Genomic DNA, 13,827 nt, shown 5'->3' on the forward strand with positions numbered 1-13,827 from the left:
ATTCAACCGTTCACATCCCTTCCCTGCCCGGTCTGGGCCCCCTTTTTCCCCCCTTGGATCTGCAGTAGATTACAGACTCGGAAGTAATTGATATACATTTAAATGTCTGTCTTTTTAAAGCCAGACTGTTTAATTACTCCTCTCGGCCCGGACTGGGTTTAAACTTGCATCCATCTGACCTGCTGATGAATTTCAGCTGCTTGCTGCTTCCTGAGTTGGGTGATCATGTTCCTGTGTCTGGGGTAAAGACATGGCAGTTGGAGAGTCATGCCTGTGCATGTGTTTGAGGAGTATGACTGGATTTGGAGACACTCTCCACAGCAAATTCTTTTACGCTCTTCAATACTGAATCACTGCTTTCACCACTTTTTATATCATGTTTAAAAACAGTTGGGGCTACTATTTAGGCTTGGTTGTAGAGTAAGCTTTATCTCGAAGACATTCTCTTTCATGATTTCATATGGGGTCACTCAAATTATATGCAGTCATTAAAAAGAATGCAGTAGATCTGCTGAATTTCATTGATTCCATGAAGCACGGTTGTTCATATTTTGGCGTCTTTAAAGTCAGCTGTCTCACGATCTCAGCCACCCAGGCGGCTCGTGGCATGACTGTTTCACTGAGCTGTAGCCCCCTCAGCCAACAAATCAGTTAAGGACCACTAATGAAGATGTGGGCTCTGGCAGTTCAGATATTCGTGCCTTCTGGTAAGAACAGGAAAGCTCCAGCATCAAAACCTGTAGCAGAAGGGCCAGTGGCTTGAAAGGTGATGCACAGCATCTCCCAAGGGCACAGAGGGTGATGTTGTGGGGAAAAGCAAAGACGGACAACTCTGAGGGAAAGTGGTTAAGTGAACAATTGGATTCTGAAAGTGGACTATCTTAACCAATGTATTTTACACATTTTCTTTTCTTTTTTTGTATGTACAAGACATAAGTGATAAAAGCGGATATCCAAGTAAGTTTAGAAGGCTTCTTTCAATAACTAAAATAATAATTCTAAGTGTTAAGGAGGCATGCATCATCATTCAATTGACAGTGGTTTTTCAAAATATCTTCCATGGGTTTTTAAAAAAAAATTTTTTTTTTAACGTGTATTTATTTTTGAGACAGAGAGAGACAGAGCATGAACGGGGGAGGGTCAGAGAGAGGGAGACACAGAATCTGAAATAGGCTCCAGGCTCTGAGCTGTCAGTACAGAGCCCGATGCGGGGCTCGAACTCACGGACTGTGAGATCATGACCTGAGCCGAAGTCGGCCGCTCAACCGACTGAGCCACCCAGGTGCCCCTTCCATGGGTTTTTAATACACGTAATAATCCGAACGAGAACAATCTGAAGGAGGGGCACCTGGGTGGCTCAGTCAGTTAAGCGTCTGACTCTTGATTTTGGCTCAGGTCATGATCTCAGGTTTGTGAGTTTGAGCCCTGCATCAGGCTCAGCACTGACAGCACGGAGCCTGCTTGGGATTCTCTCTCTCTGCTCCTCCCTCAGGCGTGCGCACCCTCTCTCTTTTCAGAGACATGAAAAAAAATTTAAGGAACATTCTGAAAGGCACAGAAATTTTTTTTTTTTAAGACTGGACAACAGGACTGTGTTAAACCTCTAGATGACATAGCTCACTTGTGGTCAGTGGGAGTTTTCTTGTAGCAGCGAATCTTCTGTAAACTCTCAAAGGAGTCTGGTCTTCATGTGAACTGCGTGTGTCCAGACACATGTGTGCAAGCACCGTCCAAAGGGAGCGTAAACCACAGTAATAAAGTAATAAAGTCATGATAACTTGTCAAAGATGATGCGCCAATGAAAAATCATTCCTAGAAGCTCTTTTAATTAAACATTTAGCTGTCCACTGGAGCCATTTTTAAATATAAAATGCAGCCCTGTGGCCTTTTCCTCCCTGCCTCCCACCCTTTCGCAATAGCTCCGACAATTGAATTCTCATTGGTGATAATAAAAAAATTCATAAGGCAGGGTACAGCTGGTTCTGCCTCTAGCAAGATGTCAAATTTCGCTTGCACAAAATTAATTGCACCTAATTAAACTGGGGTCATCGGCATTATTGTAAAGTGAGGCTATTTATTAGACAAAGAAAATTTCACAAATACCAATTTGCTTTTCTTTCGGGTTTGTGAAAGAGAAGAATTGCTTACATAATTAAATTTGTTTTGCCATTTTAATCTTATTACTCCTCAAAAGACCCACTTCACATCTTGCTTCACTTTTAAAATTGGGTGATATTTTAGAAAAGTAGAGGTAATCCTTGAAGGAGGGCATAAAAAAATGATAGGTTTTCTGTATGCAATAGTTTGTAAACTACCGTTTACCGTGACGTGTATCTTGGAATTACTTACATGAAGGGTTTCCTAAGCAAATTATTAGTTCACATGTACGAGATTGAGATGAAGTTTAAAAGATATGCTACATGTTATAAATAGGTTGTGACCATATGCACCTATTCAAGAAAGATGCCAGTGAAAGCAAATTCCACTCTGTTGAAGTAGGACAACCTCACCCATGCTGGGTATATATGACTACACTGCTTATTTCTTCCAGGAAATAGTACAAAAATTATTACTGTTAGAGACAAAGGGATGATTCACTTTCCTGGCAAAATGATGCTTGTTCAACTTGGGATTCCGTGGCAGATTATATATACAGATTCTCAGTTCCTCATATTCAAAGCTCCTGTGAGTCAATTTCTTTCAAGCCTCTCTGGATCACTGTTATCTGTCTAGCTGATACAACCCCCTGGGCTATGGTGCCCCCCTTCTCGGCCCCTATCCCCACACCAGACACAAAAGAAGGTGGTAGGTATCTATTACTGGTCTTGTCTTAGTCGTTCACCATTAAACCTAGAAGATCAGGAAAGAAATGAGTTGCGGATATTGGAATGGTTGAGATGAGTAAACAGTAATCATTATTCAAACCAGCTGCTCAAAAGCTCTCTGGGGAATTTCTGTTTTTCATAATATTTACAATGTTCGGAGAGAAGCGTATAGCCTATTTTGGCTACACCTTCCCATCGTATACTTTATGAAAAAGACTACATTAAGCTGTATTTCTATTTATATGTATGCAAATAAAACCTGTCTTGGGGTAGGGTAAGAGGTAAGAGAGAGGTTTATTTTGTGGTTACTCTGAGAAAAGGAGAATGGAGGCCGCACATGTTTTCTCTACAATGTCAGATCAGGTTGTATGTCTGAAAAATGAAAGGTTTCCTAGAGGTCCATTACTAATGACCACTCTGTCTTCTGTTCTCATAGCAGCCAGGCCAGTTTGCATTCCTTTAATAATGCTGAGCTATATAAACTCAGAATCCAAAATATAATGATGATTCAAGATTAATGTGGTCAATGAAAAATATTTTATAGCAAAGTATAATACTAGTAGTAAGAGAAAAGGAATATTTTTTTCAAGAACATGACTACACTGAATATTTCTTAGAAACCTATTTCAAAAATATAGTAGGTAATTCACTTTCCTCATTTCCCTATAAGCCTTTGTAAAGCTTTTGCTGAAACATTTTCAAATAGGAAAAAATAACAAAGGTCATAAAGTCTCAGTTTGAAAAGGTTGATTATGTGTGGATTTTGAAGAAAGAAAAAAATGGCATTTCCTATATTTGCTACATTTTGGTATAAGTCAAATTTAATAATTTGGGTTATGAAGCAATATAAAAAATTCCTTTGCTGCAGTATTAGGCATGAAATGTCTTTATGGGATTACTGGAAGCCTAGCCTACATTTAACAGCTTGTCACTCTTTTAAAAAGTGCTCTGGGAGACAGCACCAATTAGAAAAATTCAGTGGGGCTGAAATGTAAAAGACAATCGAGAAGGACTTACACTTGCAGGAGCAGCTCAAACATGTCTTCCCAGAAGACCCCTCTGTTACTTCATGATTTTCCACACAACGTGCATGAAGTTAATTCTTACAGGTAAATGCATGTTCTTTAAAATACATAAACAGAATTCTATTATTTTGCCAAAGCTTCCAAAACTGGGGTGGGTCTCGTCTTAAAAGTAGGCTCAGCACTTCAGAATGTATTGCTTTTGGCCAATTAATTTTAAGCCCTTGGCCTCATTTAAAATGGAGCCCTGAGCTCTTTGGAATCACCCAGTCGAAAAGATTTACCTGGTTCTGATTAGCTAATAATTCAACACATGTACTCTGGTGCATTTTGGAGCACTGTATTAGTGGGCTTGAAAGTTCTAACATCCTTCAAGTCCTTTTGTAAGTAAGAGGTGAGGTATTTCTAGCTCAGTGAAAAATTTCAGGGATTGTAATAGGTTAGAAAAACAGGGATGGGGAAGGTAGGTTATACAACTGCAACTGAACATTTCCTGAGGCTTTTCTCTTACATTTTACTGACAAGGAGGGGATGATAGTCTTTGCAGACTTCCAATTTTCAGGAAAAAAGTGGTATTTCTTAGAAACATTAAGTCTCATCATTAGCCATCGTCTTAAAGGGTATCCAAAAAGTCATTGTGTTCTCACAGAGTATGATCTCATCCCAGAATGTGGAGATGAAAACATCTGAAAAAAAAAACCCCAGGATATAAATAATATTCCTTATGGCAAGTCAACAAGTGTAGCTTGTTATGAGTGACTGTGAAGTACATATATGTTTAGATAGCTGTGTCTCCCACGGGGGTAGATGACTCAGTGATTTTTCCAAGCTTGCTCTGCCTAAAGAGTTTCAGGTGGGCTTTGGAGGCGTGTAGGGAGTGATGGAGAGAGGCAGTGAAATGGAGGCTTGGTGAGGGGCACTGGAGCTAGGACATGCAGAGTGGCACTGAAGGGAAATGAGGAGGGGAGGCATTTTCTGGGCAGGGATATCCCAGACCCTCTTCTTCGGTTATCCAGAACCAAAGGAAGATGGCTTTGTTTTACACACGGGATTTCTGCACAGGATTTTATTTGAGAAGATACTTCAGCCATTAGAAATAATGAAAACCTGCATGATACTTCTAGTTCAACATGGCATTTTGAACATGGGCATTTGTCAACTTGTTCTTCTGAAATCCTAGTAAGATAATATTAAGAGAAGAAAGAAGGTACAAACCTCCTTGGACAAAGAAAGTGGAAAAGGAGATAATAGTGCACAAGAGAGTTTGAAAAAATGTTGGAAGATAAAATGAGGATGGGTGAGAGGTACTTGAGTTAAAATTTCAATTTGCTGGGTGCTTGCACAGATGGCTGGTAGAGGAAGCCCATGCATTTATTTGCACTGCAGAGTCCAGACACGCTCAGGTCCACCTGAAGGTAGGGGAGTGGGGTAGGATTACACACAAAGAAAAACTGACTGAACAAACTGGAAGGACTATCAGACCCTCTGTTGGCCCCGTCTACCTGTGGCCTGGCAGAATGAGGAAGTTTACTGTCTTGCAAGGTTGAATCAGAGGAACTCTGAAACATGGCACACTCAGACACAGCTAACATGTCATATGGAGCACCCTTCACTGACATCAAGGGAATTAAGTAACATTCTACATGTTGAACCTTCAACCATTCCCCTGCTAGAGTCTTAAAATACTGGCAGCCAGGCTCAAAGCTCCTCAGGACAAGGTTGGAGAGCTCTCTGTGGCAACTTACAGACCATACTTTTATGTAGATGCCCCCTAATGAAATAGCTGCATTTTTATTTGACCATTCTAAGGGGAAGTTCACCATTCTTTAATTCAACAAATATTCAGTAACTATATATTAGGCATTATTTAGGCAAGAGTTATGGTGGTAAACAAAACAGACAAAGACCTGCTCTCTTGGAGCCTATATAGACAAAGAATGTATTAAAATACATACACATATATACATACACACAACATATACATGTACGTATATTACATATATTATATGATATCAGGTAGTGATAAGGATCACAAAGAAAAACAAATCAGAGAAAGAGGATAAGCAAGGTAAGAGGAGAGGAAACTGTCAGGGGAAGGTCTCTCTGAGGAAACAATATATGTCACCAAGCCCAACCAGAGAGCTTGCCCACAGCATTTAGCATTTTACACTGAATTGTTGATGGAGAGAAATCAAAACAAAATATAAACTCAGAAAAAATCATGGACAATGTAGAAATCAGAAGAAAACATCTTAAACAATTTACCTAAAATTAATATCTACAGTAAAATGAGGAAGTATCATTTCAAAAATTTTTGAAAAGTTAAACAAAATGGACAAAATCTCAGAAAAATACAACCCATCAGAACTGACTCAAGAAGAAGTAAGAAGCGTGTACAATCTTAAAATCCTCCAAAAAAGGAAGCAGTTAAAGCAAATACACAAAGTAAATAGCAGGCCCAGATGGTTATACAGGTGACAAACAGCATATTATGCAGACTTTTCTTAGACACTGCAAGAAGGAACAGTAGCCAACTTATTTTTAAGCCAGCACAGTCCTGATACAGAAGTGAGGAAAAAAATACTATAAGAGAAGAACACAGCAGACCCATGTCACTCAAGAATATAAATGTAATAATCCTAAATGAAACATTACACAAAAAATTCAATACTATCTGAAAAAAATCCAACAAATTTTGCTTTATACTAGGTATGCAAGGATTGTTCAATATTTTAAACTATAAATGTAATTGATTAATATATTAACAGAGTAAATCATTTAATGACCTCAAGAGATGCAGAAAAAGCATGTGATAAAGTTAGATACCTATTCATGAAAAAAATTCTTTGTAAATTATGAATATAAGGAAACATAATTAACTCATAAAGAGAAACATTAAAGAAAACCTAAAATTTACATCATCCTAAGTGAGGAAACATTAGAAGTGTTCCATTTAATATGAGAAATGAGCTAAAGATTCTAACTACTACCATTTTTTTTAATGATTATTTTTGAGAGAGAGAGAAAGAGAGAGAGACACAGTGCAAGCATGGGAGGGGCAGAGAGAGAGGGAGACAGAATCTGAAACAGGCTCCAGGCTCTGAGCTGTCAGCACAGAGCCTGGTGTGGGGCTTGAACCCACGGACTGTGAGATCATGACCTGAGATAAAGTTGGATGCTTAACTGACTGAGCCAACCAGGTGCCCCTAACTACCACCATTTTTGATTCTCAATATATTAAGGTCCTAACCCATACAATAAAAGAAAAAAAAACAGGAATGAGCAATGGAAAGCAATAAATGATAAACGAAGCTGCTCCTTTTGGATGATATTGTTTAAAAATCCAAAAGAATCTACAGACAACTTTATGATAAGTAACGGGAGGGCAGAAAAGTAATAGAAACAGTATAATGAAGTGGATGGATATAAGATTAGTACACAAAGTAAGCTGCATTTCTGTTCAGCAGCAAAACAATGAGAACTCATTATAAAAGAGAATTTAAAATATCAGAATGTCAAATATCTAGAAATAAATACTACGAAAGATGTATAACATCTCTACATGAAAAATTACAAAACCTTATCAAGAAATATTCAATAAGATCTAAATAAGGGAGAGAAAGGCCATGTTCATGGGTAGGGAGATTTAATATTCTAAAAATGCATTCTCACCTGACTTGATCTATAGATTCAATGCAATTCTAGTCAAAATTCCAAGAGAGTATTTTGTTGAACTTGATTAGAGGATTTAAATTTATATGGAAGAATAAAAAGCAAGAAGAGTTAGCATATTTCTGAAGAAGAAGAGGAAAGAGACTTGCCTGTCCAGATATTAGGACTTATTTTGAGGTTACAATAATTAAGACTTTATGGTATTGGTGCAGGGATAGAAACACTAATGAAACAGAATGTATTCCCATTAATGTATAGTATATACAGAAGTGGTGTGTCGTCTCAGTGAATAAAAGAAAGATTTTTTTAATAAACAGGATGGAAAAAAATGGTCATGTAAATGGAAAGCGATGAAATTAGACATCTCCATAACCATATAAACTCCTGACTGATTACAGACTTTAAAAAAATCAACACTCTCAACTCTTGGAAGGAAATCTAGGTTAATGTCTTTTGAACCTTGGGGTAGATTTTTAATACAAGACACAGAAAACATGGACTATAAAAGTCTGATAAGAACGAACTCTGGTCATTAAAGACACAGTGAGGAAGCAAAAAGACAGGCCACAACCTGGGAAAAGATATTTGTAATACATACAATATATTAAGGATTAGTATCATGACTATAAAATGTTGATAAAATCAGTTTTATTTTTATTTTTTAAATTTTTTTTAACGTTTATTTATTTTTGAGACAGAGAGAGACAGAGCATGAACGGGGGAGGGTCAGAGAGAGAGGGAGACACAGAATCTGAAACAGGCTCCAGGCTCTGAGCTGTCAGCACAGAGCCCGACGTGGGGCTCGAACTCACGGACCACGAGATCATGACCTGAGCCGAAGTCGGATGCTTAACCGACTGAGCCACCCAAGCATCCCATAAAATCAGTTTTAAAAAGCATAATGAATCCAACAGAAATTGGACATAAGACCCAAACAGACATTTCACAGACGGGGAAACCAAGACGGCTAATAAACACAATGAAATACCATTTAATACCAATTCAATTAACAAAAATGTAAAAGAGATTGACAATATTGTGTTAGAAAGACTATGGATCCATAGGATCTCTGAAACATTGCTGGTCACAGTGTAACCACTTTGCAACCACTTTGGAGTACACCTTTGGCATTATCTTCTAGATATGAACATTCATGTGTTTTCCTAATAATTCTGTTCTTTGGTGAATACCAAAGAGAAACTCTTGCACATGGACAGCAGGAGACATGTACAAGAGTGTTTATAAGCAGCACTGTTTATAAGAGCAAACCTTTGAGACAAACTCAATGCCTATAATCAGAAGAGCGGCTGAGTAAACTGTGATATATTCACACAGGGGAATATAAAATAGCAGTCAAAACTATGGCCTGGCAAAGGGAAAAATGGGGGCAATTTTCATTTCAAGACAAACACTAAAGTTTCTCAAGTAATCACAGTTTACTACATGGTTCAGTATAAATAATCTATGATCTTCATAATGTAAACAGTGAACTGTTATTTGACCCCAAATTATGAGACATTTATAAAGGGAGGATGGGGGGAATACACAGATTTGTCTGTGGGAGGGCTGTAAAGGACCTGAATCACAATTTTCTATAGCTGGCAGTTGGTAGATGGTTGTTTAAAAGGCTAAGAAAATAAGCATTTTACTTAGAGGTATACAGGTAAATTACCAAAAGAAACAGTCAAAGAGTTAAAAGTTATTGTTTCTGGAGAGTAGGACAAGATAGAGACAGATGGGACAGGTGACAGTTACTTTTATTTTGTGTTGTTATTATACACCTTGTATTTATTGTTAATTTAATTTATTGTTCATTTAACAATAAATTGTTAATTTAATTTTAAACAATTAAACAATTGTTAATTGTTTAATAATTAACAATCATTATTGTTAATTTGTGTGTGTATAACTTTGATTTTTAAAAACAAAAACCTTCCATTTGGGCCAGATAAATATGACTTTGCTGGGCAGAGAGATGGGGTTTCTAGAAGCAAACTCTTTGGTGCTTTGGGGAATATTAGAGAAAAGCTATAAAAGATCTATACATATGGTCAAATCTCCTCATTTTACAAAAATGAAGAAATGGAGCCATGGTAGAATGGAATTTGTTAAAGTCTCAAAATGAGAAACTGACCAGGACTAATCCTCAGGTCTGCAGGTCCCTAAGCCAGGGTTCCTCCTGCCACATCCTTACTAGGAGGGGAAAGAGGTGCTTTCCGGCAAAGGGAAGGCTTACCTTCTGGCTCCGGAATGACACAGGAGAAAAGTGAGGGAACTCTAAGAGATCTGATAGGCACCCAGCTGAGGCTTAGAGGCTGTGACTGTGACTCTCGTCTCCATGTCTGAACCCAGAGCAGTGACTCCTACATGTGTGTATGTGGGAGTGTGTGTGTGCTTTCTGATTTTTGCTGATTCAGATGAGTCCCTAAGGATCAGACTGAAGTACAAGGCTTACTGAAAGCCAAATAGAATAGATTTAAGCAGACATTAAAGTGTCTAATTCTGGACATCAGAGGAAGGAGAGTGGAAATCTGTTGGTTGAATAAATGCATGAACGTTATCATGTGTCTCCCACACCAGGCTTAACATGGCAAATATAGCCAGTATTTATACAGGGAGCGATTCATACGCATATTAAAGTTTGGGAGGCTCTGGTCGACAGCCCTGTTTTCTAGGTACAATTAGAATTTTAATATATCCTAACTGGAATTAAAAGCTATGCAAATGACCAATGGTATCCTGAAATAAATTACAATAAATGAGCAATGATATCCTGAAATAAATTAAGATAAAGGAATAATGCCTGGAGGACAGGTTAAGCACTGCAATAAACATCAAACGATCAAAGTGGGAATTGTATTTCTCAGTTACCAGTGTTCACTGCCATCAAATGTTTCAGAGAGGGGGGTGATGCTGGATGCTTCAGGACTGCTTAATGGAAAATCTGGTGGTCTGCCACACTTCTCTAAGCAACCAGCCAGCTTGAATAAGAGTGTGGCTTGATTCCCCCATCACAGAGAAAAATCAGAATTGTGTCTAGGACAAAAAATGAAATATAGAAATATGACCGCAAGTGGCTGGGCGAAAACTAAAAAGCAAAAAACAAACCCAACAGGTGGGGAGGGGTCTGTCTAGAATCCAAATAAAGGTAGTAGTATTATAGGGAAAAAAACACTCGAGGGTTTAAAAGGTATCTTTTATTAAACGTATAGTCGGATGACAAAATCCATTAGGTACATATCAGAAAATCAACTCAAAAGAACACTCACCGAGAGGAAAGGCTTGGCTTCCCACTTTTGCTACAGCTGGTATAAATTCCTGGGCCATCATCAAAGAAGCTTCCAAGTGCCAACTTCTGTCGGATAGATTCTCTCTCATTTTTCTGTGCCTAAAATTTCAGGAAAATAAAAAATGCTGATAAGTGGGCAGACACAGGACAACCATAGCCTAACTGCTAGGTTTCTTAGAACTGCAACCTTAGATGAAACATGAATAGGCCACAGCACAAGAGCGTTTGAATTATGAGGAGCTGAAATTAAACCAATCTTTCCTGGTTTCACCTCTGCAAGCAATTTCAGTTCTTCAGAGCCTTTCAGGATCACGGGTCTAGGAACTCACCACGCTGGTACAATGTGATTCTCACCGGAACAGAACTAGATTATTTGGTGCTGTAATCCTTCTTCTTACCTGCTAGAGGAAAGTCGTGGAGGGCAAGCACTCTGTCCTAAATCAAATCACTTTTATCCCAAATGTGGCCTTTCCCCGGATCGTGTCTTCTCTTCTGTATATCGTCCCTTCGGCCCACTTTCTCTATTGCAAGAATATTAATTCATTCAGCCAATATGCACTGAGCCTTTATGAAATGGCAGGTGCTACGTTACAACACAGAACACAGCCCAGGATGGGTGATCGCAGCCCCTGCCTGCATCCGGCTTATAGTCTTGATGGGGACTACTGCTTCTGTTCGAGAGCTACCCTTATCTCTCCAGGTCCAGAACATGAGCAACCCTAACAAAGGGCCTGGAATAGCTGGAGGATTCTAACTGGGCCCATCTGTTTCGCGTTTTGAAGAGAAGTCAGGTTGGTGTGCATAGGAAAAGGATGTGGGAAACTACACTACTGTGATAATTTAGATATGTTTACAACACTTGGCTTCCCACAAAAGTCCCATAAAAACTCACCATGCTGAACTTTTAAACCCTTTAAACAACAGGGGAGAAGATTAGAAATGATTTCCTTAGTTAAAAATAAAACAACTACAAAAACAAACATAATGAGTTAGAAATCCTGGGGTGACAATGAGAACTTGGTTTTCTGTTCTGGGGCTGGCAGCAGGGCCGTCGGATGTTCTGAGCAGCAGGCTGACGACTCTGGTGAGCCAATGATGTTACCAAATGCAGCTCACATGACTGAGTGTGGCTGTGGAAGGCAAGATGGCCCTTGAACCTCCCAATGAGAGGTTCTGGAGCCACATCTGCTGCCACTGGTACCCAGAAGTTACACGTGAAAGCTCTGAGCTGTCACCTGAGCATCACTTCGTCAGTGATGAAACGCACACCCTGTTGGAAGGGTGGGCTGAAAATTGGCCTCATTTCACCCCCAAGTGAAGGCAGGGTACTATCGGTCAAAGCTGTTCTAAAATGGTGGTTGCTAGCCACATGTGGCCATTCACATTTCGATTAAAAATTAATTAATTAAAAGTTCAACTCCTCAGTCACGCTAGCTGCATTTCAAGAGCTCCACCGTCACAGGTGGCTACTGGGCACCATATTAAACAGAGCAGAATAAAATATTTGATAGCACAGTGCTGGCTAAGATAGTGGTTCTCAATTGCCAGCTTTGACAGGCTGCATCAGAATTTCCTGCAGTCTTTAAAATACACACCCCCAGGCTCCAGCATCAGATATTTACTTTAAATAGGTTTGCGAACTTCTAGTTCAAGGAAAGCTCATCTCTATTCTCCTTTTCTTTCACACTTAAACATTTTTCTTTAAAGTTTATTTATTTTGAGAGAGAGAGAGAGACAGAGAGAGAGAGAATCCCAAGCAGGCTCTGCACTGTCAGCGCAGAGTCCGATGCAGGGCTCAAAGGCTCAAACTCATGAACCATGAGATCATGGCCTGAGCCACAGTCGGACGTTTGACCAATTGTACTGCCTAGGCATGCACCCCTCTTTCACATTTTTTAATCCATGGAAACCATAGTGCTCTATCAAGTCTCACACTTAGTGATTATATCGGTATCTATTTATGCAGACAGCCCTCCATTCTGGCATGCACCAATGGAACCGTGTCATACTTAAGAGCCATAGTGCGTGTGTGTGTGCGCGATACAGCCACAAAGTGTAAGAGTGCTTTTATATAGTTACAGAGGTGATGCTGATATCACATTGTCTCCTGGGCTAACATAGAACGGATCCCCGCGAAAGTAACCATAAGGTTGTAAGGGGAAGCAAGAATGCTTTTAATTTGACTAAACGTTTGCAATTGTGCTGCTGGAAATTTTAATTAAAGCAACCTACCCTCCTGAATATGTGGGGCTGGCACTTGTGATGGTTCTGCCAAAACAGAACCATTTGATAGCATCTGACATCTTTATAAATTCGTTTCAAAATCCCAGCATCTGCCATGCAGATTTAGCACAGTGAACCTATTTCTTAATTCATGTAAAATACAAAAGAGATTTGCACCCAACAGTATAGTCAGAAAAGTGTTGCGTGAAATTGAGTATCCAAAAATAAAAGCAGCAGATAACATGAGTGTTAAAGACCGATGTTTAACAATATACTGGTGCCCAACATTAGCCTGGAAGAGGTTTTATTTGAAGAAAATACCTATCCCAGGTGTGAATGTGTGAACACACACTTGATTCCATGTATATCTTTCCTAATGTACTTGGTACACTACAGCTATCGATATTAGAGAAGGGCTTAAAATATTTCTATTTACATTAACTACAACCCTTTATACTTGGATATTGTGATGGACAGCTTGAAGAGGACTCTTTTATAATACACAATCTCTCACCCCTCTCCCTTCTCTCTCTCTTTCTCTGGATCCCACTGAATAGACCAAAAAAAGTATAAATAATATAAACATCACCCATAAATCGAACACTTAGATACAGATCACAGCTAACATTTTGGGATTTTTTTTTTTTTTTTTTACATTTTGGGATTTTTGGGATAGTTCTTTTTAGTTTTTTATCTTATGTGTGGTTTTTTTTTTTCCTTTTTATAAAATTGGGATCATATTGTTTATTCATTTTGAGAGTTTCCCTCATGCCATTTAAGATTCTTTAAAGATACA

The 13,827-nt window shown here is 38.8% G+C and overlaps 1 protein-coding gene across 6 annotated transcripts in view; it reads right to left on the reverse strand.

Moving 5' to 3' along the window:
• Positions 1–13,827, reverse strand: part of SCHIP1 (schwannomin interacting protein 1) — a 549,016-nt gene that overhangs the window by 17,712 nt on the left and 517,477 nt on the right. For all 6 annotated transcript variants that reach the window (XM_060639085.3, XM_060639088.3, XM_060639086.3 and 3 more), the window contains one exon: positions 10,789–10,907. In XM_060639085.3, coding sequence (XP_060495068.1) covers positions 10,789–10,907 — 119 coding nt within the window. The remainder of the gene's footprint in view (positions 1–10,788; positions 10,908–13,827) is intronic.

The sequence above is a fragment of the Panthera onca genome, chromosome C2 (assembly GCF_046562875.1).
Source record: "Panthera onca isolate mPanOnc1 chromosome C2, mPanOnc1 haplotype 2, whole genome shotgun sequence".
Lineage (NCBI taxonomy): Eukaryota > Metazoa > Chordata > Mammalia > Carnivora > Felidae > Panthera > Panthera onca.